At 48.0% G+C, this 26,099-nt stretch overlaps 1 protein-coding gene across 1 annotated transcript; it reads right to left on the bottom strand.

Annotated features, from left to right (window-relative positions):
- Positions 1-565: 565 nt before the first annotated feature.
- Positions 566-25,750, bottom strand: baz1a (bromodomain adjacent to zinc finger domain, 1A). The gene is made up of 28 exons (XM_080534872.1): positions 25,679-25,750; positions 25,174-25,361; positions 23,281-23,559; positions 20,052-20,204; positions 19,637-19,826; positions 19,161-19,295; positions 18,915-18,990; positions 18,226-18,392; positions 17,993-18,088; positions 17,412-17,550; positions 16,837-16,983; positions 13,960-14,055; positions 13,058-13,282; positions 11,669-11,834; positions 11,337-11,444; positions 10,758-10,855; positions 8,071-8,377; positions 7,704-7,924; positions 7,360-7,529; positions 6,551-6,771; positions 6,102-6,250; positions 4,726-4,806; positions 4,353-4,600; positions 3,447-3,661; positions 2,964-3,307; positions 2,410-2,588; positions 2,099-2,186; positions 566-1,799 (listed from the first exon to the last, which is right to left on the bottom strand). The coding sequence occupies exons 2-28, from the start codon at positions 25,284-25,286 to the stop codon at positions 1,627-1,629; spliced, it is 4,584 nt and encodes a 1,527-aa protein (XP_080390998.1). The 5' UTR covers positions 25,287-25,361; positions 25,679-25,750; the 3' UTR covers positions 566-1,626.
- Between the last annotated feature and the right edge of the window lie 349 nt (positions 25,751-26,099).

Here is a 26,099-nt window from a genome sequence, read left to right as displayed (position 1 = left end):
CCAGGGCACGGGCGGGATCAGCACTGGGATTGGAAGGGATCTGTCCTGTGACATGTGCTTGACAATGAGTAGCTGCAATGACTTGCAAACTTCATTCCGACTTCTAGGCTTGAGTTCAAAGACATCAGACAATTTAATCTATTTGCCTAATAGCTCACCATAAAACTAGTGCCACTTCTTTTCAAGACATTGGACTACATTTCTTTCAGCTGCCCATCAAAGTGGTTTGATCATAAAGTATGAGTTAATGTAACTCTAAACACTTTTAGGGCCAGTTTCACAGACAAGGCTTAAGCCTAATCCTGGACTAAAAAGCATCTTCAATGGAGATTTTACATTGAAAGTGTGATTTAGTCCAGGACTAGGCTTAAGGCTTGTCTGTGAAACCGGCCCATAGAGTTCACCCACTTTTTAAGCTTCAGTATCTCATTGTATACCATCCAATTACTTTGAGGCATTTGCTTGAAATAGAAGAGATGAATCCAAGAAATATTAAACAAGTCAATTTATTTTTAACATACAGAGAAAATGTACACGATCGCAAGTACAAATCAGAGATGGGAACGGTAGGGGGACACTCAGTATTTAAACCCTACCCCAAACAGTTGTCTAAAGTCTGAACTGAAAACTATGCCAATAATTCTTTACAAAAACAAAACATAGTCTATATAAAAAAAGAAACATCTCATAAATAAAGTAAATTCTTACATTCAAAACTAAATAAATAACCAACGAATAATAAAAGGGATCAAAGAACAGTTGATGCAGGATAATAAATGAGATTAATTCCAGTGTAGTGTTTCACTGAGAATGGGAACCTGAAACAATCGATTCAAAATATCTCTACTGGTCCACTACTGTGAAATGCACAAGCGCACAACAGTCCTTGAAGTTGTAAAACCTAATTCAAAGTTAACCTGAGGTTGCGTAAGAAACGTATGTGCCCAACAATAGTAGTCTAGAAATGCAGCCAAAAAGATACAAAATCTAAATGCACTGGTCAAAAACTTTTTTTTCTTTCTTTTTTTCTCTCTTTCAAATCACAATTCGTTTTCCCTGAGTGAATACGAATAGAGTGGACTGTTGTTCAGAATATTCAGTGCAAATCCTTTCACAGCTAGTTGTTCCTGCATCGTATTGAGAGGGGGAAGGGTGTATTGGACACAGTCGTATTGCTTTGGGAATGTTCAAACTTCCACTGATGGGAAGTCGCAGTCTCTGAGTCTTGCTGCCCTGAATCCCAAACCAACCCGTAGCCCGTAGTCCCTGTTAGATCAACCTGTAGCTCCTACTCCCTGTCCCGGTTAGATCCTACTCCCTGTCCCGGTTAGATCCAATAGGATTAGATAGGTGTAAGCAATATTGGGAATATTTCAGAGCTGTCTGCCATATAGTTTACACCAGTGGAGGTAGAAATCAGGTGACGGGGTAATGCATGATAACACCAGGCGTGACACCATTTCTCATTCCATTCATTACAATGAGGCGGTCCTCCGATTTCTACCTCAACCAGGTTACAACCAATCCTATCTTCTCAGATCTACACAAGTTAAGTCAAGTTCCTACTGTAAGGGAGAAGGGGGGGGTAGGGGCTAGGGGCGGATAGGGGATCTGGTGTTAGTCAGGTTACACCTTGGTGCGTTTCTGTGGAGGAGAGGTCCGGTGGGCTAGACCCAGGGTCTGGAGCTCCGAGGTGAAGAAAGCTTGGAGGCGGAGGCCTGCCTTAGCTTCGTTGGTGTGTCGGGGGTTGTACTGCAGACAGTTGGCAAACATCAACTCCACGTCCTCAATGTATTCTCCTGTGGGACAAGGACAATAACATGACCTTAGAGATGAGGTACAAGCCAGTGATTCTATTGTTGTCATCGTGCCGGGCAAAACTTAAAAATCAAGGACACTTTAAATATAAAAATAAATAAATAATAATAATAATACAAATATATACCATTTCAATCCGAGTCAGACTGACAGAAGACTGTATAAACATTATAGTTTCCAGTGGAAAATAATGCAATACAATACAGAGATAAAGCTGTTGGAGATGGTCCAGGACATATGATTTAATGTTGTGTTGAAAGAAAGTGAAATATGAACTTACCGGCCATTTTGTATTCACAGTTGTTGACCTTCTCCCTGATCGTACTCAGAGCGATGGGCTTCTTGATGATGTCATAATAGTCTGGTACCTATGGAAATGTGAGGACAGACAAGTCAGTACAAAACAGCTAGGAACATGTGTGTTCTTTGTGTAGGTGTGTCTGCATTATGTGTGTGTGTGTGTGTGTGTTTGTTTGAGTGACTGGGTAAGTGAGTGTATAATTGAGCGTGTATATGCATAAATGTCTGCATGACATGCATGTGTGTAAATCTATCTCTGTGCTTGCCTGTGTCTCTCGTTGCGTGTATTACCTGAGTCCTGGAGACTAGTTTCATGAAGGGCCAGCTATCCTGGTTCCTGACCAGCTCCACAGTCAGCTGTTCGCAGGCAGACAGCTCGTGGACACCGTGGTTCCTCCCAGAGCTGCGGCGATTGGACGACGAGGACACGGAGGGCGTCAGCACCACCCTGGGCTTAGGGGAGACCTCTGCTGGAGGGACAGGGGAACAGCAGCACAGGGTGAACAGCTCAACAGAGAAACGAGTATAATCCCACCGTGTAAGCAAGCCTGAGCGAAAGCAAATGGAGGGACGTTTCAGTCTCTTCATATTAATGCTAACCAGGGGAGGCTGGTAGAGGCAGAAATCCGAGGAGGGGCTCATTATAATGCATGGGAATGAGGAATGGGATACCAATCCACCAGCCTCCCCTGGTGTTCACCTGGAAGTCTGTTCCAAATGAGGGAATTCTACTTCTTTACATGTGATGATACTTGAGGACAGGATGAGCGTCACACTGCCGTAAACACGACTACCAACCACTATCCTCCACCAACGACTACCACCATCTCTGGAGCTGGTCTTACCTGCCAGGGGCCGCTTGCGGGCCTGTGTCTGAGAGGGAGAGGGGGTCTGTTTGCCGGAGGTCCCGTTGGTGGCCAGTACCTCCAGGCTGAGCCTGGCGCTGACCCGGCTGCCCGCCCGGGGAGGGGGTCTACCGTTGGACACAGGGGTGGATGTGGAGGTGGGCTTCTTCCCTGAGGACTTGGACCCGGCCTTCCCAGCGGAGGCTTGTTTGGGTGTGGCTTGTTTGGGTGTGGCCTGTTTAGGTGTGGAATGACCAGAGCCAGTTTGTTTTGATTTGCTGGTAGAGCGCCCTCCTTTGGCAGGTGGGGGAAGTTTCACTGCAGCTCGACCCTTTTTAGTGACACTGGAGAAATGAAAGGAAAATTACATAACTGTCTGAATAAACACAGCATGTTTTGGGATAATGTGGGGGTTTTGTTTGTGTAGTTTCATTATCAACTTAATCAAAACAAAAGTGTTGGTCTGACCACACACACACACACCTCTGCTTCACTTCCTCCTCCTCTTCTTCCTCGCTCTCTTCCTCCTCAGATTCCTCTTCTTCCGATTCTTCCTCCTCCTCATCTTCCTCCTCCTGCTCCTCCTCTTCCTCCACCTCCTCCTCAGAGTCGACAGAGGAGCGCTGGCGTGAGGTGAGGCGGTTGGCCCGTTGTTTAGGACGACACTCTGGACAGAACCAGTCTCCGCCGGGGATGGCCTGGACACCACACACAGCAGCACAGGTTACCACACACACAGCACAGGTTACCACACACAGCAGCACAGGTTACCACACACAGCAGCACAGGTTACCACACACAGCAGCACAGGTTACCACACACAGCAGCACAGGTTACCACACACAGCAGCACAGGTTACCACACACAGCAGCACAGGTTACCACACACAGCAGCACAGGTTACCACACACAGCAGCACAGGTTACCACACACAGCAGCACAGGTTACCACACACAGCAGCACAGGTTACCACACACAGCAGCACAGGTTACCACACACCTGCTAGACAGTCAGCATTAATACCTAGACTGTTCCATAAGGAAGAGTGAATGTGCCAATCAAAGGGTAGATTTTCTATTGGCCAACGGCAAAGAGTTCCTTTACATTATACCAAAGGAGGAAGTTGCCAGGCAACCGGTTGGTAGTTCCACATTATTTTTTATTTTTTTTACTTTAGGTGAATCCAGAAGTTGAACCAGAAAGCTGTATGAAACTATGTGAAGCTCAATGGCGGCAATGTTCTAACACACAGTATTTCATAGTACACTCTGCTACAAAATCCTTTCAGATCTACACTTGCCTCTGTCTTTTTGATAGAGGCTCCAGCTTGTATGTGTGTGTGTGTGTGTGTGTGTGTGTGTGTGTGAGAGGGAGAGAGCGCTGTCTGTACCTTGAGTCTGGGCCTGACACAGTGGATGTGGTGTCCTCGGTCACAGCCGTCACACAGCAGCATGGTCTCGGCGTCGCCCTTGCGGCGGCAGACCTTACAGCGGGCATTGAGGAGGGACTTGGACCACATGACGCTGCGCTCCAGGGTGGACAGGTGGAGGAACACCTGGGACAGGCTGGAGCAGCCCAGCAGAGACTCCCTCCAACGCTCCTGCACTGTCTTCACCCCGCGACCACTGTCACTGCCGTCTGAGAGGGCGGGACAGACAGACAGACAGAGGCTTATTAGAGCAACATGGAATTCTACCTATCAAAACAGTTAACTCAACCCGCTCATAGCTCATGGCTGGCAGGGCTGATTTGTCCTTCCTTACCATCCTTGTCACTGGACTGGTCCTCCTCTTTCTTCTTGTCCTTCTTCTTGGTCTTCTGGTCCTTTTTGAAGTCTTCATCGCCTGGTGGAAGAAGGAGGGTGTGGTTAACACAGGGCAGGAGAGGGTGAGGTTAACACAGGGCAGGAGAGGGTGAGGTTAACACAGGGCAGGAGAGGGTGAGGTTAACACAGGGCAGGAGAGGGTGAGGTTAACACAGGGCAGGAGAGGGTGAGGTTAACACAGGGCAGGAGAGGGTGAGGTTAACACAGGGCAGGAGAGGGTGAGGTTAACACAGGGCAGGAGAGGGTGAGGTTAACACAGGGCAGGAGAGGGTGAGGTTAACACAGGGCAGGAGAGGGTGAGGTTAACACAGGGCAGGAGAGGGTGAGGTTAACACAGGGCAGGAGAGGGTGAGGTTAACACAGGGCAGGAGAGGGTGTGGTTAACACAGGGCCGTGTTGTTAACAAGCATGTCTGCAGGACTCATCATTCCGTAAGTTACAATTAGAAGCTTTAATGGACCTCCCTAATAACCACATGCGCATGTGGAAACTGTCTACCCAGACAAATAATCACAGTGCCACAGGTGTTTAGGGTGTGAAAACGACAGGTCTATGCAGACACAACAACCAGTCATTTTCCTGAAAGCTTCGTAGCTTACGGAGTACTTTATTTGACTTGATGATCCAGGCCCATGCCTCTCCTAGACCGGCAAAGTTCTAAAGTGAACGAAATGTCCTTCTTTCACACGCTGCAGATTGACCTGCAAACACTGATTTTTAAAGTGGTTACTCTCCGTCAGCCTTGTCCGTCAGGGTTGTGGGGAGATATGAAGGACTACTTCAGCTATGAAGCTTTGGGGAAAAACTGGCCTCTGATGTCTATGGTCAGGAACCCCCCCCCCCCGGCCCCCACCCCACAGGCCAATTTATTTTTATTTTTTTAAATTTGTTTTTCAGATTTTATCCCCTTTTCACCCAATTTGGTAGCCAATTTAACCCAACTTAGCATCCAATTATCCCCTGCCTATTGCGAAGGATCCGCCGCCCGACCCCGTGGCCGGCAGTCCCAGAGGAGGCCGCCAGGCAGACTAGGCTGACTGGCTCCTCGAGCCCAGTACCGTTACTCCAGCACCAGACGGGGGCGGTGTTGCGCGACGGATCCTAGTCCAGAAATACTCCTATACCCCCCCTCGGAAGCGGCCGGCCAATATGCCGCTTCCCGTGTGCCTCGGCCATATCTGGATCTGGCGAGCCGGGATACGAACCCCGGCCCCGGTGGGCAGCATGCACTAGCGGCCAGTGCTTAGACCGCTACACCACCGCGGGGCTCCACAGGCCAATTTCTAATGGGAGCAACAAGGAAAACGGTGTTACCCAGCGGAGCCTTCAGGAACTTCCTCTCGATGCCTCGCTCTATCTGGGCCAGGGCCTGGGCTAGGTAGTGGACGGTGTTGTTGACGGGCTGAGGCGTGCTGGGGCCGGTTGACGTGGCGCTGGAACACTCTCCCCTCAGCTCCTGTAACCTGCACAATACCACACGGGGGAATGAAGAAAGGTTGCTCTGAGTTAGAGGGCCTGTCCTGCCCCTCCACCCCTACACCACATGACCCCCTAAACTTAAGACCCTACACAACACAACCCCTAACACCATCCCCACCAACATGCCCACTAACCCTACACAACAACTAACTCTTACACCCCACCCCACACAACACCCCCCCACACCCTAGACCCTACACACTAGGCTTCATGCACAATTTGATCAACTGTACAGCGTTCATTGACCCACAACAACAGGACTGTGACATGCATCGTTTGTTTACCGTAGTGCAACAATGTCAGATGGAGTACGAGCCAGGCGGTTTACAACGAGGTGCATCGACCTGTCTTTGGCGCCGGCTTTCAGGTGGCTATAATCCACATCCATGTCCTCCACCTCTCCGTTCTCTCTTTTCACCATCACTCCGTTCTCCTTCACGTCCGGGGTCAGTAGCTCATAGTGTCCTTCCTCTAGGGCCACCCTCCACGCACCTCTCTCCATGACCTAGTGAACGTCACACCAGTCAGCACAATATGAAACGGTGGCTTTTAAAATACAACTTTATTGACGCCCAGCCCCAGGGACAATCTACAGGGCATCATCAGACTTCCACACTCTTTTGGGTATAACATTTAACAATAGCCCCGTTTTGACAGCGGTAGCAACACTGTGCGCTTTTCCAGTCACTCCTGCCCTTTTCTGTGCTCAAAACTCAAGCTTTTAGCCTCCTCTCTCTTCCCCCTGGTTTATGTGCATTTCAAAACAAAAGTTTGTGCACGCCAAAGCATCGCACAGGGGACCAAACGCCGCTCCAAGACTTGGAAGTCAGAAGTGTGTCCCTGGAATGGTCACCTCATGGTTTGCCATTTTATTCACCAAAAATGCATAAATGATGATGCAGTGAGTCACAGCCCCCCCCGTGCGTGACCTGTATGCACACTGACAATCAGGAACTTCTCTTCTTGCTGTAAACAGGAGAGGTGGGATCTCAGGGTTGATACTACCATCGCTCATTCCGTTCCATGCATTACAATGAGCCCGTCCTCCGATTCCTACCTCCTACCAGCCTCCCCAGCCTGTAGTGTAGCGTACCTTGACGGTCCCCAGGGTGCCCTGGTGGATGCGGTCCTCTATGTCCAGCAGCAGGTCTCGAAGCCTGGCCACCATGAACCTCTCGGCAGGAGCGCTGTTCTCTGGGACGGACGCAGCGCTGCTCTTGGACTTCACTGACCCAGCTTTGACCCCGGACGCCTCTGGTTTATCTACAACACACACACACACACACACACACACACACACACACACACACACACACACACACACACAGGTCAGAAGTTAGGCGTGTGTATCTGTGTGATTCTATCTGGCAGCGGCGGAGGTGCTGAGAAGCCGCAGCCTTCTCCTGTGTGTGTGTGTGTGTGTGTGTGTGTCAGTACCTGTGAGGTTGTATCTGTGGGCGGCGGCGGGGCTGAGCAGCTGGGTGATGCGTTCCCTCTCCTGCAGCAGCGCCTCCTTCAGGCCGTTCTCCCGGTGGCCGCGGGGGTTCAGGGCCTCCAGCAGCTGCTCCACCTCCTGGGCCGAGCTGTAGAAGGACCACTGGTTGGGACGGTTGACTGGCAGGGAGCTGGTCTGGACGGCCTGGGGCTGCTCAGCAACGCTGGGGGAGGGGGGGGGGGGGGGCAGACGTGGGATGTGAACTTCACCTCAAACATTTTCAACCCATTTTTCCCCCCCTTCCAGACATTAAAAGTGACTAATGGTGTAAATACTGGTGTAAGCATTTCACAACTCTGGCAAACTCACCTTGTGAAAGAGAGGTCCTGTGGCTCCTCGGACACCCCCTCCTCCGTCTTAGTTTCCTGGGCGGGTTGTGGGAGCAGCATGTCTTCCGTCAGGCCAAAGCAGTCGTCCTCGACGAAGAGAGCCGAGGTGGAGGGGAAGAGCCAGTACCGGCGGTAGAGTCTGTCCCGGCCCAGAGGCAGGATGTAGGTGGTGGCTGCAGCCTTCTGGACCCTCTCCTGGAGCTCCTTTTCCTTCTGTTGCAGCTGCTGCAGCTCCTCTGGGCTCAGGCCCACGAACGCCTCCTCCTCCTTGGGGCTCACGCCCTTACCTGGCGGAGACGACCACAGGGTGTCAGGATGTTTGAACATGGGTGCACTAGATTGCGTTATCAAAACTGACTCGCATTTTATTCATTCTTCGAAAATGCACTAAAATAAATAACACCACTGTCGTTAGGGATCAAAGATATTCCAGTTCCATCATGACCAAGTCTGTTTCATTTGCTCTGAAATGTTTACATAGTGGCGGAGCCCAGTGTGACAAGGTGGCGCAATGCCACTATGGGGAGAACCCAGGGCCCAGTTGTTCCAAACCTTTAATCTGGATCATTCTGATCCCGATTCTTTTCTCTGATCCAGGATCAGATCTGTCTGGCAGATTTTGAGTCATATATGGGAAATCAGCCAGCTCAATCTGAACACAGATCAGAGAAAAGTTTGGGGGAAAAGTTGGGAACAACTGGGTCCTGGATAATGTTTAGAATGGCAATAAGGGGAAGCTGCACTTCACTATAGGAGATGTGGGACATGGTGTGACAGACACAAGGTGCTGTACCAGGGGAGACGTTTACAACACAGAGATGAGGAACAACACCGTTCCAAGAAAAAGTCTGGAGGTCAAATTCTCATTCACAAACTAAACGTGTGTATCGGAATTTCTGACCGAGCCCACCAGTTAAAGCCCCAGCCACACTAGTACACCAGAAAAAACAATGTTAGGGTGAATCCCAATTCACCCCTCCGGCTCCGTTTTCACCCCTTCGGCTCCGTTTTGCGCGTTCACGTGTAGGGGTAGTCCCAATTCATTTTACATGGAGTGTTAGGGCTAGGGTTATCCATGGCTCAATTTGGAGAAAATCTGGACCCACGTTCCATTCGGAGCCATGAGACTCCCTTCCGGCATGCATTGCGAATCATCTACAGAAATGTTATTTTCGCTCTCGTAAACACGGAAGCTAGCCTGAAATGTCATTTACTTTTTCTGTAATTACTTGTAATTAAAGACTTGAAAAATTATGATAACCATCGTATTATCTTAGTTTAATGTCATTTCAATGCATTATAGACCTTTTCTTTATAACAAGCATAACCCAAAAAAAAAATCGCTTTTATGTCGAGGTGCTGTGTCTAACGTTACAGGCTGATTTGTGGCCGACAGTCGCGCATATGACATATTTCCATGTCTGATGGCATATGACACCTACTAATGTCATTTCAATGCATTATAGACCTTTTCTTTACAACAAGCATAACAAAAAAATCGCTGTTATGCCGAGGTGCTTAACAGTTCCACAGTCCAGCACGCTCGGGACAGAGGGCAGGACACTGGAGCCAGCAAGACACCAGAGCACTCATATCTGCGCGTTTGTCACAGGCTGACAGTCACCGTGTTCCGCTGCCCAGACGTCAGTCCCATGGAAGTGTCAAGCACAGCCTTCCCCATAGAAATACATCGGTGCGCGATTTACATTTCAGAGATGTACAATCATGTTTATTTAGAAATAAATTATTACCTGTAGTGTTTGACAGCATGATAGGCGCGAATTTCCCCCCCTTGGTGGTATATGACGCTATAGTTGTTATTATACCAAAACAACCGGCAATCTAATCCAAGCAGTTTTTATTATGTAATATTATCGATGGATGTGCCATTTTTGATGGAGGGCAGTGAGCGGGAGACTCATCAAGGACATGTAGTTAACTAATGCAGTGGACAGCGGCTGTTTCTCCAGCGTTCCTGTCACATCGGATTTCGTAACGTCATAAAAATAAATCTGTATCAACAATCTTGCACTGTTGTCCTATATCAGTGCAGACCGGCAGCATAGGAGCACAGGTTTCATACAGGTTAGAGCTTATTCTGTCATGGTCTGATAATGAAGCATTGTTCTTTTTTATTTGATGACTTGTTTGATCGATTGATAGCGTTCAAGTTCATTCAAGTTGTGAATGAATCGCGAGCGTCAATGCTTTTCTACGGATGACGTATCAGTCGTGAAGGGTTGTCCCATTTCTTAGGGGAACCACTACGGCTTGTGGCTCTGTTCGGAGGCTTTGGCTCCAAAAGCGAGTGACTCCAAAACGAGCCGAAGTGGTAGAAAAGAGAATCGGGATTGGGCCTTAGTGTGTATTAAAATTACTATTGGGTACATGGAACTTGGGGGTGACGTTTTGAAACAACCTAGCAATTGAACAACGCGACCTAGCAACTCAATACATAACCTTGTTTTTTTTAAATTGGCGGACTGTGAAAAAGTTTAAAAACGTATGAAACTGACACGGACAGTGAAACCGTTGGCTCAGTCTGATTGGCTCAGTCTGTAATTCATGTCCGGGCTGGCCGGGGCCTGAGTGGGGAGTGTGGTTGAAGCGGTAGCGGCATGCTAGGTTTATGAGAAGCTATAATTAGATGCGAGCGGAGGCCGGTACCTTTCTTGGCCTTGCTGTGGGGCGCGTGGTCCTCCTCGTCCTCGGTCTGCTGTCCTCCATGGCTCTCTGTGCTTGTGTTCATGTCCTCAACACCCTCTCTGGGAGGAAAAACAATATTACAAGGGCCGTTAAATATCACATATTTCACGATGCGTGTGAAATTATTAAAGAGACATGCTCACAGAGCGGTGGAATTCAAATGGTTGTTAACTCTAATTCGGTTGTTAAGTCTTACGTCACTTTGTGACGTTTAGCAATTTCCGGGTCCAAATCAAAAAATCCCCGCACCAGAGTACTAAAGCGGTAGAATAACAGTTCAATCGTTTTTTAGACTTGGATCTATTCATACAACAAGGGACACAGCACTTTCCAGTTTTTCCCATATTGTCAGCGTCTTTGAGCCTCGGAAATGCGGCATACAAATATAATGAATTATTATCATTACTGCGGCATTTCGAAGAGAGCGCCTCAGCCAACGTTGGAACCGGAAACACGTCACGACTTAAAAACCGAATGGGATTGCTGTCTCTGCAACGTTTTCAACCACAATGCGTTAGTCTCCACATCAGGTTGACCAACCTTGTTCCATTGTGGGCTTCCTGCTCCTTCAGCCTCACGTGTTTCTCCTGAAGCTCTTTGAACTTCATCTCTTGTTCCTTCAGCTTCTCCTCCTTCCTTTTACGGACTCTGAGAGGAAATGATGAAACATGTTGAACAGCCAGAACATTAAACCCTAACCAGGTTAGAACGTGCCGTGTGTCTGTGTAGACCCTCATGGAACTGTTCGCAGGCTACAAACAGGTATATGAGGGTCTACACAGACACAAGGCATATGTTTCACTGGGGGTGTGCGTGTACACAGCCTTCTCCCTATCCGCACTGTGTGTGTGTGTGTGTGTGTGTGTGTGTACCTGTACGCGGCCTCCTCCCTCTCCCTGCGGTGTTGCTCAGCCTTCAGCTCTCTGAGCTCCTGCTTGGCCTGTCTCTGTTCGTCAGCACTGTCCTCTATGAAGTCCCTGGTCTGCACCAGGGTCAGCAGCTTCCCACACATGGCATGCAGGATCTTCAGCTTCTCACCTAGGGGGACAGGACACAGGGTTTAGTCTTTAGTCTTGTGCTTGGATGTGTGCCGCTGTCTGTCGTGTGTTCTTTTGTTTTTAACATGGAACCTGATTCCTCTTTTCAGCCCCCCCCCCCTCCCCCTAGAGGCTTTTGTCTTTTGCCAGGCGACCAATGTAAATAAGAATTAGTTCTTATTGGCCTGCCAGGTTAAATAAATAAAATATAATAGTCAGGCCCCACTCTAGGATCAGGATTTAGTCAGGCCCCACTCTAGCACCACTCCATACATCACCATACATACTATCACCACTCCATACAACTCTATACAACCTTTGTAGCACTAAGATTGTCTTAAACAGGCAATCTAATTGGTACCAATATTTTTAAAATACTTTGTGTTGTTGAATTATTGTTATATAGCGATTGACTCTTTTATACATGTGGGAGTGTCGGTGAGATATGTTTTCGTATGTGACGGGTGTGCCTCTGAATTTGTTGTTGTTGAATCAATGGTATACAGCAAGAAGAATATAACTTATAAGTGTGTGTGTGTGTATACAAGTGAATGTGTAATGTATGTGAGCTGGACTGAAGAAGTACTGAGATGTGTGTGTGTGTGTGTGTGTGTGAGAGGCGTTTGTACGTGTGATGTGAGTGTGTGAGACACGTGCGCGCAGCCTCCCTCCCAGAGGAGACGGCCTCCCTCCCAGAGGGGACGGCCTCCCTCCCAGAGGGGACGGCCTCCCTCCCAGAGGGGGCGGCCTCCCTGCCAGAGGGGACGGCCTCCCTCCCAGAGGGGACGGCCTCCCTCCCAGAGGGGACGGCCTCCCTCCCAGAGGGGACGGCCTCTCTCCCAGAGGGGACGGCCTCCCTCCCAGAGGGGACGGCCTCCCTCCCAGAGGGGACGGCCTCCCTCCCAGAGGGGACGGCCTCTCTCCCAGAGGGGACGGCCTCCCTCCCAGAGGGGACGGCCTCCCTCCCAGAGGGGACAGCCTCCCTCCCAGAGGGGACAGCCTCCCTCCCAGAGGGGACAGCCTCCCTCCCAGAGGGGACAGCCTCCCTCCCTCCCTCCCAGCGGGGACAGCCTCCCTCCCTCCCAGAGGGGACAGCCTCCCTCCCTCCCTCCCAGCCTCCCTCCCAGAGGGGACAGCCTCCCTCCCAGAGGGGACAGCCTGCCTCCCAGAGGGGACAGCCTCCCTCCCAGAGAGGATAGCCTCCCTCCGTGAGCAGAGTCTCACCGGGCAGCAGGTCATAGACGGCGGTGCAGGACAGCCTCTTGAGCAGGGCGGGGTTGGCCAGCCTCAGCTCCACGCAGGGGTCGTCTGTGGAGCAGAACCCCCCCTGCTTCTGGTAGCGGAACTTGGCGTTGGCGGAGTTACAGTCGGACCCCGAGGCTAGGAGATGTAGCCTCAGGATCTCGGACAGGGTACAGCTGTCCAGGTCCAACTGCTTCAGACTACAGCCTGGGGGAGGGAGGGGGAAGGGAGGAGGGGGAGAGAAAGAAGTGGTTGGTATGTGTGCTACCCTACAGGGAAGGAGTCATATGCTATGGAGTAATCTGCTTACTTTTTGATCCTGTAGCATACCAGCCTTCAAATCACCCATTTGTAGAGGCTTTTATCAAATCCATTCTATGGAGCGGTTTCCACAGACCCACATTAAGCCTTCTCTTAAGACTAAGAAGCACTCTCAGTTGAGACTCTCCATGGTCTTTAAACCAGGAACAGTCTTGAATCTGTACACATTTTCCAGACCTACATTTTCAGACTGCACAGTTGATTTGTGGGTTGTGCTTTCGGCACATCTGTGAAAAATGTGTGTAGCGTTATCTGTGTCCTGACCTCTCAAATATTAACCAGACTCGAGCTACACAGCGCAGCAACGCAGATCTGTGTATCTGGCTTTAACATTAAATACTGAATTCAATTCTGAACTCATCAGGTAAGAACACGGCATATGTCTGAAATCACAAGTCAATTGTTCTGTGTGTGTCCATACTTTCCCAGGTCTGAGAAAGGATCAATATTTGATTCCAAACTTTCCAGGTCTGTGTAGGAACCCTGTGAACAGCCACCGTGGTTGACTGTCTCCCTCCCTGCCCCCCTCACTGTGGTGTGTTCCCCCAGCAGTGGCCTCTCACCTTGGTGTAGCTGTGGCCAGGCAGCAGCCAGGGAGGCCACAGCGCTGATGGCTGACTGGGTGGGGTCTGCGTCGTCGTCCAGGGCCTCGCTCAGGTCTGGGGGGGACCCAGAGGGAAACAGAAGGTGTCAACAGGCCAAACAACCAGGCTCTAGGACCAGAGGATCTATTCATCACTTGTTGTCTAACTGGACTAAGGCACATTCTCTGCTTGAAGTGACAGAAAGGGTGGTTTCTTCTTCTCCTAAGCACCTGTTGCAAGAGTGTGCTAACGTTTTTTCAGTTAGTCGATAAGTTAACCCAGTGGTTCCCAAACTTTTTCAATCAGGCCCCCCTTGGGTAATTGGAAATATTTTCGAGCCCCCCCTAACCCGGTTCCCACCTAGATTGATATAATTAATTGTATAAAGTTGTAAAAATATTACATTTTCTCTTCTAATAATAACAAGACACATACAGTATATCCAACTATAGTTTTATATTTTATTATGGTTTGAAAAGGAACATAAGTGCTTGGCAAATGATCCTGTGCCACTGAAATATTCAACATATCAACATTAACTAATTTCTACTGCATCACTATTCTTACTCCTCACATTTCTATCACAATTACGATCAATGACTTGTGTGTGCTTGCTTTGCCTTGCAAATCTTCTCAAAGCGGGGTTGTTGTTTTGAGACTGCCACTCTCAGTTCATTCTCAATGTTCAACTTCGACCTGTATTTGCTTTTGATAGCAGCAACAGCAGAAAAGCCTATCTCACACAGGTACGATGTTGCAAAAGGCAGCAGTATTCCCACAGCTTTCTGTCCAATGAGAGGGTAGTCCTTCTCCACTCCAATCCAAAACCCAGCCAAAGTCGTGGATGTGAACTGCAGCCTCATGGTTGACTCTGAAGTCATGTCGATGTACTGTTCCTCTTCCGCAGTGCTGAACATGGCAGGTGGTGGTGCAACAAATGGATCTCTAATCCAGTCGTATTTGGCACTGTCATCCACAGAGAAGTATTTCTGGAAGCTTTGTTTCAGGGCTGAGATGTGCTCTCTCATACATGGAACCACTGTGCTCTGCAGCTCATTGGTCTCGATGAATGCCTTCAGATTCCCAAATGAGTCGATGTCCCCCTGTTCAAGTCTCCTGCCCCACATGTCCAGTTTCCGTGTGAAAGATTGTATCCTGTCTGCCAGATGTGGAAGGTGTGTGTTGTTGCCCTGCAACTGTAGATTCAATTCATTGAGCTTCTCAAACATGTCGCTTAGGTAGGCCAATTTCATGAGGAAGTCTTCATCATTAAACTTGCTGGCAAGTTCGTTCCCTTCCTCCTCCAAGTAGATTCGGATCTCATCTTTCAGCGATAGCACCCTGGACAGCACCTTTCCGCGAGAGAGCCAACGCGACTCGCTGTGAAATAGCACGGCTGTGTGCTCGGAGCCCATCTCCTCGCACAAAGCGGAAAAAATGCGAGCTTTCAGTGGTCTTGTTTTTATGTAATTGACGGTGGTGATAACATGAGACAAAACGTCATTCAACTCTGGACTCAGCTGCTTTGACGCGAGTGCCTCCCTGTGTATTATGCAGTGAGTCCACACTGCTTTCGGTGCAACGCGCTTGATGAGCGTCTGGAGCCCTCCCCGTTTTCCTGCCATGGCCTGGGCACCGTCGGTGCATATCCCCACACAGTCCTCCCATTTCAGATCGGCTTCACTCAGGTATTTGTCTATGATTTTGAACAGTTCATCAGCTGTTGCTCTGTTTGGGACATAGTTGCAAAATAGCAAATCCTCGCTCAAACCCTCCGCATCAATGTATCTGACATACGCTATTAACAGACAGTCCTTGTTACTATCTGTGGCCTCGTCTACCTGGAGCGCAAAGCGTTGGTCTTTTATTTTCTCAACAAGCTGCTCTTTCATGTCTTCTGAGATGTCATTGATGCGTCTCGCAATAGTGTTGTTTGACAGGGGGATAGCTTTGAGTTTTTGGGCTGTTGCCTCGTCTATCATATGTGAAACCATATCTATTGCAGCAGGGAGTATTAACTCCTCAGCGATGGTGTGTGGTTTTTTAGACTGGGCGATACGATATGCCACTTTGTAGGAGGCAAGTTGAGCATTAGACGTAACAGATGCTGTTTTAACGAAACGGCTCTGCTGACCACGGTATTCTTGGAGTTTTCTCTTGAAGAAATCGAGGGGCTTCTTCACATCAGTCGGGTGTGTGGTCTCCAAGTGACGTTTCAACTTGCTAGGCTTCATGCTTTCTGCCGCTAAAGTTTTGAGACAGAGGACACACAGTGGTCGTTCCTCCGCACCGACCACATTAGACGTGAAGCCCAGGGAGAGGTATGTATCGTCATACTTTCTTGACTTTGGCTTTGGGACGTTTGTCATGGGCTCCTTCGCTTTTCGTTTAGCTTCTGGCTCTTTCATAAACTTATCCATTGTTGTTGTTGCTGCTAGATAGCTGGAGGAGGGAGTGCGCGCGTCAATGACGTGAATGGAGCGCGCGTCAATGACGTGAATGGAGCCCCCTCGCTGCCTCTTTGTTACAGTTTATGGCCTGCGCTCCATTCAGGTTCTCATTTTTATCATCCAACGCCCACAACACCCCTGATGGTAACCTTAAGCAAGCAGTGTTTGTTTACAGCTCTTGTGTGTGCATTTTTTTCCCCTCCCATTATTTCTGCGCCCCCCCTGCAGTACCCCCGCGCCCCACTAGGGGGTCGCGACCCACAGTTTGGGAAACGCTGAGTTAACCCATCAACACTGTGGGAGGCAGAAATCATCATCATTCCGTCCCATGCATTTACAATGAGCCTGTCCTCCTGATTTCTACCTCCAGCAGCCTCCCCTGGCTGACACCTGTTTGTTGCTTCACCTTTAGAGTCGGCCTCGGCCACCTGGTCCCTGGCCACCTCCTCCTGCTCCTCCGCCAGCGCCTGGAAGATGGCCGACAGGAAGAAGAACAGCAGCTCACACAGAGGACCCTCGGGGTCGGACCCCACCAACGCCTCCTCAAGAACCTCTGCAACACACACACACACACACACACACACACACACAGCAGAGGATGGTATGCGTCAGATCAGGAGTAGGATCAGAGGCTGTGGGTTACACCGGTGAGAGCGGAACCCGTAGCCTGACCCAGGAGGCAGTGTTTACAATAATAATAACTCACTATTTCTTAAACACACAAAGCAAAAGCAAAAGCACCAGAATAGGAGCACATGGGGGCTGGATGGAGGTTAGGGACTGTTAGGAAAAAATGTATCTGAAAGGACTACGGATTCGTGTTAGTTAAGTCAAGATTGCGGTTTCTGAGACATACAGGTTAACACAGACACGTGTGACCGACGGTTTAAGGTGCTAAACAAGCTTACAAAGACAATGTTCCAGGAGGAACAACGACAACGAGACACAGAATAAAAGACTGTGAGAGAAGAGTTCTCTGACCGAGTGAGATGCCGTCTGGGAACTCATCCTTCAGGTCGAACAGCTCTCCCAAGGCCATGAGGAACTCCAGCACCATGAGGGCGTCTCCGAACAGCTCGGCAGGCAGACGCGTCTTCACTGGGACCGGCCTAGGGAGCTCCTTGAGGGCCAATCAGAGGGTAGAAACAGGGTCAGTCAGGAAGCATTGAACATACCGATGCACCGAGAGAACCCACACAGGTGAGCAGTTCCTAAACGTGTTGAGAGACCCACACGAAGCCTTTTGCACGTTGTGACCCACCGAGTAAGCCGCCATGTGTCGAGGCACATCAGTGCGTCACCAGAGAACTGTAGATTTCGGTTCAGGTTTTTTTCCTTTTCTCCCCAAATAGTAATGAATGACGCTGTTTACTAAATAAAATATATGGGGTGTCCAAAATAAAACGCTGGTTGTGCGTGTGATTTTACAGTTAACCGCTTGTTCAGCTCTGTTACTGAGCTGAGCTTTGCCTTCTATTTTTGGCCACTCCATATCTCGATTTAGTCCCGTCACTGTCGGGTGCGATTTTATCTTCCACTTTTTGTCTTTCATGTTTGTTTACCTTGAGGTCTTCACACTCCATGTCCTCTCTAGGTTTGCTCCATATCTTCAGGCGCTCCGCGTATTTCTTCTTCTCCTCCTTCAGCATCTCTCGTTCCTGTAGGGAGGTTTTTTTCAATCATGAGAAAAGCACTACAGCCTACATAACAAGACATATGGGGCAGATGCTTTGTGTTAAAGTGCAAGTGAAACTCGGTTACATCGACTGAAAGTCAGTCAAGCGTATCAACTCACTCGGTCCTTCTCCACTTTCATGCGTTCCTTCTCTTCTTTCCTCCTTTGCTTCTCTTCTTCAAACATGTTCTTCAGTTCCTCTTTCTTTTTCTCTTTGTCCTCTTTCTCTTTCTTCCTGGCCTCCAAGTTGTTGTCTTTCTCCCTCTTTAACTTCTCCCTCTCTTGTCCTAAACCAAAGACAACATTCTGTTGGTTAGCCAATGAGGGCTGAGGCCTGGCAGTCAACAAGTGGGACTGCCAAATCTCTTAGGAAGGCTTCTTATCAGGGGAACCATCCTCATGATTTCTATCTCCACCTGCCCTGCTTCTTACGCAGGGCTCGTTTCCAAGACCCAGATTAAGACCATGTCCTGGATTTAAGACCATGTCCTGGATTTAAGACCATGTTATAGACAACTTCCACAGGGTTAGAATCAATCTGTCTGGGAAAGCGCCATGATATGCATCACAATGTACTGTGATCTAGTGGGCTTCCCCTACCCATCATGATATAGCCCAGCCTCTCTGGTGTTACTGCTGAGGTAAACTAGTGGACTCACCTGCAGCCAGCCTCTCTGGTGTTACTGCTGAGGTAACCTAGTGGACTGACCTGCAGCCAGCCTCTCTGGTGTTACTGCCGAGGTAAACTAGTGGACTCACCTGCAGCCAGCCTCTCTGGTGTTACTGCCGAGGTAAACTAGTGGACTCACCTGCAGCCAGCATCTCCTCTTTCTGCTGCATCAGACGAAGCTTCTCTTCTGCTGCCTTTAGTAAGTTATGTCCCAACTGCAGAACATCACAAGACAAGGGATTCTTGAGATGAAGGTTTCATCGAACCAATCGAATGCAATATTAAAATGGTCAAAACAATGATGAGAATTATCTTGCATCAACACACACACACACACACACACACACACGTAAAATGACATCTCTGGGACATAGCCAATCATCACCTGTCCAGACGAGGCGTCGCTGGGCCGTTTGCCCCGCACCTTACCAGGAGGGCTGAAGACGAAGACAGGCGGCTCGTCAGGGAAGTATTGGGAGAAGCTCTGCTCTGATAGGTTGTACTTGAGTACAGTAGACGCCTGGGAGGAAACACACCCAAATGAGGGAATATTAACCAGAATCTCTCTTACTACTTCTCACTGTACACAAGAGTAAAATGCTGTGGTTCCTCAACATTGGCATTGCAGCATTCAGATACAGAAAATCACAATAACAATGAGCAAAGTCAATAAGTAAAATAAGTGACCCTACATTAATAAAGTAATGGTTTTACTGTGCAAATACGATGATATGAAATGCAATATAATACAGTACGGTAGTTAAGTAGTTCAGTGGTATACAAGTAACCCAGTAGTGTGCAAGTATTAGATCACGGGGCCAGCGATATGACTAGATTACAAATAAAGTTGTATTTTAATACCTTGAGCATTATGGCTCCGTTATGTGGCTCACAGTGTTGCTTCAGAAGCAGCTTCAGCCTCTCCCGGGAGATAGTGTTCTTCTTGCGACACATCTGACCTGCCTTGGCCAATAGGGGCTCAGCGCCCTCCGTCTTGACGGGTCTCACTTTGTACTGGAACACTGAGGGGTTCAGGGGTTTGTTCTTCTTGCTGTAGTCAACATGAGAGGGAAACACTAGTGTCAATTCAAGCTATTACAGAAAAAAAAAATCATCTGCACGGTTTCAACTAAATAAGAGTTGGCCACTGGGTCTCTGTTTGGTCTTTTGGGGAATTTAGGTCCTGTTATGTCCCTGTTAAGCACTATGTGGCATACAGTTATTTATAATTCAAAAATCACAGCGCAAATCAAACTACATTGATTGATTAACTGACCCGTTGGCCTGTGGTTTGGGGGTTTTGGGGCTGTTGATCTCCTCGTCACTGTCGCTGATGATGATGGAGTCTCCTTCCATCTGGATCTTGACGTGTCCGTTAACGGGTCCGTTAGAGTAGGGAGAATGCACCTCCAGGATCTCACACGCCTGCCTGTAGCCAGAACATACCAACAACATGTCAAGATCACACGCCGGCCTGTAGCCAGAACATACCAACAACATGTCAAGATCACACGCCGGCCAGTAGCCAGAACATACCAACAACATGTCAAGATCACACGCCGGCCTGTAGCCAGAGCATACCAACACAAGGCAAGGTGAAGTTTAAAGTGAATTGTCATCTAATTGGAGAGTCTACGGCAAGCTCTCTGACAGACTTGATATTTACAACAAGAGGCTCCAGTTCCACTTGGATTGAATTCTCTCAGGCTACATACCTTTCATCGGACGGGAAAACAAACCATTTAAACTCACTAGGAATGCGTTCCCTCTGCTCTATCCATTTGTAAGCCATGAACAGAACAGGCAAAGTGTTAACCCCTAAATGCGGAGGAAAAGACTGTGGGCGTTGGGTCTGTTTTTGAACATCATGTTGTAGTGATATCAAAGGGAGGTGGTTTTAAACAAGGACAGCCTCTTTCCACATGCGATGCTTTCTGACACAACGCCTGTTATGCTATAGGCGTTCTGAGGTGGAGGTCCGACAAAAAAAATAAAAAAATAATTTGATCTTCTTGGAAACACGGATGAAAGGGTGAAATTCTATTGGGCCTGAGAAAGCTCCTCCCTCACCCCCCACACTGTTGTTTTTCATTTTTGTCCGAGAGTTGTTTACGGAAGCTAGCTAGTTGGTTAGAGGTTAGCAATGCAACAGTCTAAAAACAAAACGTTTGTTGGAAATTTTTAATTTCAAAACAGGATGTGCTCGCTTGGGATATGTGATTGGTCTTGTCGGTCATTTTATCAACAGCCCAGCAACTTCTGACTGCTCAGTAACCAGTGAACCACCTATGTTTGACAGACTGCGCAGCATGCAGAGAGCCATCTTAGTCTGTCTTCTAGGAACTAAAAGAAGGATAAAAATAATAATAAAAAATATAAAAAATCACAGCAAGACAGTTGAGCTTGTTCCTACTGTAATACTGTAACCTACCAGGCCAGAACTGAACCAGCTTATGGACCTTTAACGTACAGTAAGCACATCAGGCTAAGCAGCCCCGAGGAACAACTGACAAAGCACGCACACTGCCAACTAATTCTCTCAGAGCCGACAGCAGCTTGCCTCACACACGCCAATTGTCTCTGCTCCTCCTGTCTCCCCCCCCCCCCCCCCCCTAACACCAGCCCCCACCACTCCCTCCACCTCTCCCCTGCTGTGGTTCCATGTTGCTTCATGTCCGGCTGCCGGGTGATGTGATATTGGGGGGAGCTCCTTGTCGGTCTTGGGGACGGCCAATCACAATGCACTTGGCTCTAGATCCTCCCCCTCCCTCACTTCTGTAGTGTTATCTCCGAGAGGCAAGGTCGGCCTGTGATGGCTGCCTGACTCACTGATCCACTCACTGGATACAGACGAGGAACCTTGCCTGTTGGCTATTTAATTCACGTGCCAGCCCTCGGTAACAAAACTGGAGATCAGTGCCACAGGATTAGCCAAGAAACTGGTGGGGTAGACCAGGGAGGGGTAGACTAGCAGGCAGAGTGATGGGACCTCTTCAACTGTCGACTTGTGGCTACTGTACTGTATACAGCCAGGCCAGTCAAGGCTGGTAGATAGCAGGCTGCGGTCTGAGGGAGAAACACGAAAGGGTTTGACACACCCTCTCATATCAGTGCTGCTCAGTCTGCTCTCTTAACAGCTCATGGCCAACACAACGACCTTACTCCTCCACAACCAAGCATTTGTTCACACTTTACAGAGCTGACCTGATGACAAGTTCCAAGAGCCCTAATCTTCTTTTCACAGCAAGGGCATGCTAGAGCATTCAAGGGAATTTCACTGAGAAGGGAGAGAGAGGAAAAGGCTCTCTTTCTTTAGAAACATATTTCAGGATGCCAAAATGGATGTGATAGCAGCACTATGACGACAGCAGTAACTCAAACACCGACCAAGGTTGATTAGCTGCCTGAAAACCAGATCAAAATACTTGAGGTGTGCAGCTTAGGAACGCTGTGTAATAACAGACATCATGAAATGCAAAGATATGTTAATACAAAGAGCTCAATGTAACTGATTCATATGAGAAAGTTTTGGTAGAAAGAAGGTGTAGTGAGATATATTCAAAACATGGATATTTCGAACCACGCTTTTTGGAGAACGTCTCTATGGTGGACTAATCCAAAAACAATACCAATGGATCTGGAATACAACACCCCTTTCAGTCTCTCCCACAGGATTTTGTGAGACTTTGGTGGGCAGACCTTGGACCCTCCAAGTGTTTCATCAAAGTGGGGGGGGGGGCTAAATCATATGCCAATTATCAATAGCGCTACATCGTATAGACCTACAGTAGATGCAGTGCGTCACATATAAAAATCACATGGCTTGCATATAAAAAAAATTCTGGTTCGTTGTGAGACTATGACGGGACAACTTAGACTACGGCAGGCCGCCACAGTCTAGGTAATTAATTAGGGATGCTCCGATTTATCGGCCACCGATTTAAATCGGCCGATTTCACTCCAAATGACTCGATCGGTGATCGGCAAAAATGGCCGATCGCAAAAACCGATTTTTTTTTTTCTTCCCCCCCCCCCCCCCCCCCTGGGGAAGACAGATAACTGAACAGAAAACATAGGAGGACGTAACAGTATGTAAACCATGAAGGCCACGTTTATGATGTCTTTTATACAGCCATATCGACTGACTTGGGCTTCAGGCCCTAACTGGGTGATAGGCCAGACCTTTACTATGCCATAAAAATGGGTCTGCGTTTGCCTAATGGATCAAAACTTTTGTCTAAAAAGCAAAAAATATGTAGGCTATCCAGTCAGTAGGCCTACAGTTATGTATTTTTTTTAAAATCGGTATCGGTATCGGTTGATCTTGAGGAAAAAAATCGGTGATCGGTATCGGCCCCAAAAATCCAGATCGGAGCATCCCTATAATTAATGGGAAACAAAACACTGCCTTTAATAACAGAGACGGTACACGTCAGGTGTTATCGTGAGATCAAATGGCATCACCGCAGTAAGATGGTCGTATCAGTAAACCATCATCACATTACCTGGCCCCACCGCGGCTCAGGACATCCACGACCTCCCCTGGGAAGAACCTGTCTTTGACGTAAGAGTAGACGTCCTCGCAGATCTCCGTGAGGCGCGTGCGGTGCGTGAGGGAGGTCAGGTGGAGCAGGGGGGCCACCAGGCAGGTGGGGAAGCTCTGGAGGTTCTGACGGGCTCTCTTCTCACTCTCCACAGCCTCCAGGTAGGTCAGACCCGGCTTTCCCGTCAACGCACAGCTCCACACTAGACTGTTGCAAAGGATGGTCCTCTCAAAGAATTCACTGTCAGGGGGAAACAAGGGACCATTAATTTACAGTCACTAGTGGGCTTTGAATAATGTAAGTTTCCTATTGCAATTAAGTGACAGAAGCAAGTAATTGACATTACCGCACGTTGCAAGTTTACATTCTAGGAGTGAGACAAGTAAAATACTATTGCAACAACACAATTCTGACAGTTGGCCAATATATCATTGGGAGGCAATAGAAAAGTATTTTAAATGACATACAGTAATATGACCACTTCAAATACCATTGATACCATTCCTCATTCCGTTTCATGCATGCCCGTCCTATGATTTCTACCTCCAAAAGCCTGCACTAGATCAGATTACGACTAGTGTCTGTCTGACCACAACATTTGGGTAAGGGCAGTGAAGACATCAATGATTACAATGAACACTCTCCTGTCCTGTCCGGGTGCAATGTCATGCATAGAATGGAATGAGGAATGGTGTGTTTGATACCATTCCTCATCCCACCTACGCACTACGACGAGCCCCTCCTTCTAGCTCCACCAGCCTCCCCTTGTGAGGATGCCTCAGTTTGTCTCTGCCCAGGCAACAACTTCAATCTCCTCTAGACTGGAGTCAGGTACAAGACAGGGTGATCATAAACCACAAAGTTCATATGCTTAATACATACAATGTCTATAAAACCATAGGTATTCAAGATAGATTATTTGTTATTAAGAGACATAATCCATTAAATGCATTTAAAATATATAGATTTTAAAATGCATTAATATATTTGATATATATATATATATATATATATATTTGACACTTCCCCTTTATCAAATATACAGAAGCACAACAACTTGGTTCTGGTCTGAAACTAAAGGACACCATTGTTGTTGTTAACTCTTCATGGCTCCCATTCAATTACATAAGTCAGTACTTCAATCATATGTCCTACAAAGTAACGGCAACTAACTTCGGGTCATTGTGAAACAAGTTACAAAATAATTTCAAGATTTGAAGTGTTGAAACAGTTGCGTGGTGACTAGTATTAGGGCTCTCCAGAACACAGCCTCCCAACAATAGCCCTGACCACGTTTCTCCTCAGGCGAACCAGCCTCACTGGGACTGCGATCACCACATCCCCCTGATGGGACAGTCTGAGTGTCCTTCTCTAGAACAAGAATGGATACAACCCGAACTAAGAAGTTCTAAGATGCACAAGTTCAAGATATGAATGTGTTTCTCAAATGCTAAATTACAATGCACATCCAAGTCGACTCATTTCAACTTCGATACTTGGCAACGCAGCCTTGTAGCTCCGGCGGGCTAGCAGGCCCGCTAGTCCGGGTAGTAACCGCAGTACTAGGCTAGCTGGCTAGCTCCACCTGCCAAACAAGACTGTTTACAACTGAACCGAGAGAGATATAGCTCACCAATATGACAACCCCAATCCCATCGGAACCGGCAAGTGCAAAGATGTCTCGGTAAAGTAGTGAAATATGGATAGTTTAGCGGAGGTAAAACTAACTTGTCACTTGACGACTGTCACTTGACTTTGGTTAAAATCCTAGATGAACTTTTCTCATTCGGTCGAACGTCAACAAACTCGCTAGACATCGTTACAGAGAACAGATATTTGATCCATTTCACATACGAGTATGTTCTGAAGATCTCATGGGTGACTTTGCAGAGGAACACTTCTTCCTCGGGTCTGAGGTCCGCGGGGAGTTTCTGTCTGACGAAGGGCTTTCTGTGGAGCAGCGGCATCTTGCTGTCTCTTCGCCTCCTCCGCTGTCCTCTCTCAGACTTTCAAAAAAGGGAGGGAAAAGAACGCCAGAAAGCCTGTAATTGTCAAAAAATAAAGTTTCACATTAAACCCTTTTTAATATGAACTCGCCAGCCTATGAAGGACAGTGACCTGAACATGATATAAATAGAGTGATGGAACGAGAAATTTCAAGAGGAAACCCAGCCTTTGTTAATGACACACGCTTCCCAGCTCCAGTCACTCATACAACAGTGACGTTAATCCTGCCCACAGGAAAATGTGCTCACTGACAGATAGACTCGATTTCTTAGAGTAATAACAAGAAATTCGATGTTTAATCTACCCGAGAATACGATCACATGTAAAAGTAATAATTTCAAGAGACGTTTACCAGTTGTGTCACGTTGAGAAGATAATCCGCGCTCGAAGAATACTAAACTCGGAGTACTGCCCTACTTCTCCCGCGGGCCGGCTGCGTGTTGACGACAAGTTTTGATCCGCTCTAGTTCACTCGCGTAGGGGGCGTCGCTTCAGCGATGATTCTTTGAGGTTTATTGGCTGATTATCCCGTCACTCGCATGACACCACCAATGATCTGCTTGGTAATTTGTGTTCGTCACTTTGTGATCAAATCCAAAGGGGTGAAGAGGAGTTGTGGGGTTCTGTGAACCATGCGAGCATGGTACAATTATTATGAAATCAAAATCATAACGGTATGTGTATAAAATGTATGATCGAATGAAGAACTCAGGGTAAGTGTATTGATAACTTTTATTGGTCAACTGCCTGTACCTCAACAACAGACATGAGCT

The sequence above is a fragment of the Nansenia antarctica genome (genome assembly GCF_963989245.1).
Source record: "Nansenia antarctica genome assembly, chromosome: 1".
NCBI lineage: Eukaryota > Metazoa > Chordata > Actinopteri > Argentiniformes > Microstomatidae > Nansenia > Nansenia antarctica.
The sequence above is the reverse complement of the archived record's forward strand: the minus strand, read 5'-3'. Positions and strand labels throughout refer to the sequence as shown.

Excerpts from the sequence above, each read along its gene's own strand:
- baz1a (XM_080534872.1), bottom strand. The coding sequence starts at position 25,286 with ATGCCGCTGCTCCACAGAAAGCCCTTCGTCAGACAGAAACTCCCCGCG. Across the intron at positions 13,283-13,959 it reads CTGGCCACAGCTACACCAAG|GCTGTAGTCTGAAGCAGTTG; the intron begins GTGAGAGGCCAC and ends TCCCTCCCCCAG. Across the intron at positions 8,378-10,757 it reads CCACAGCAAGGCCAAGAAAG|GTAAGGGCGTGAGCCCCAAG; the intron begins GTACCGGCCTCC and ends CGTCTCCGCCAG.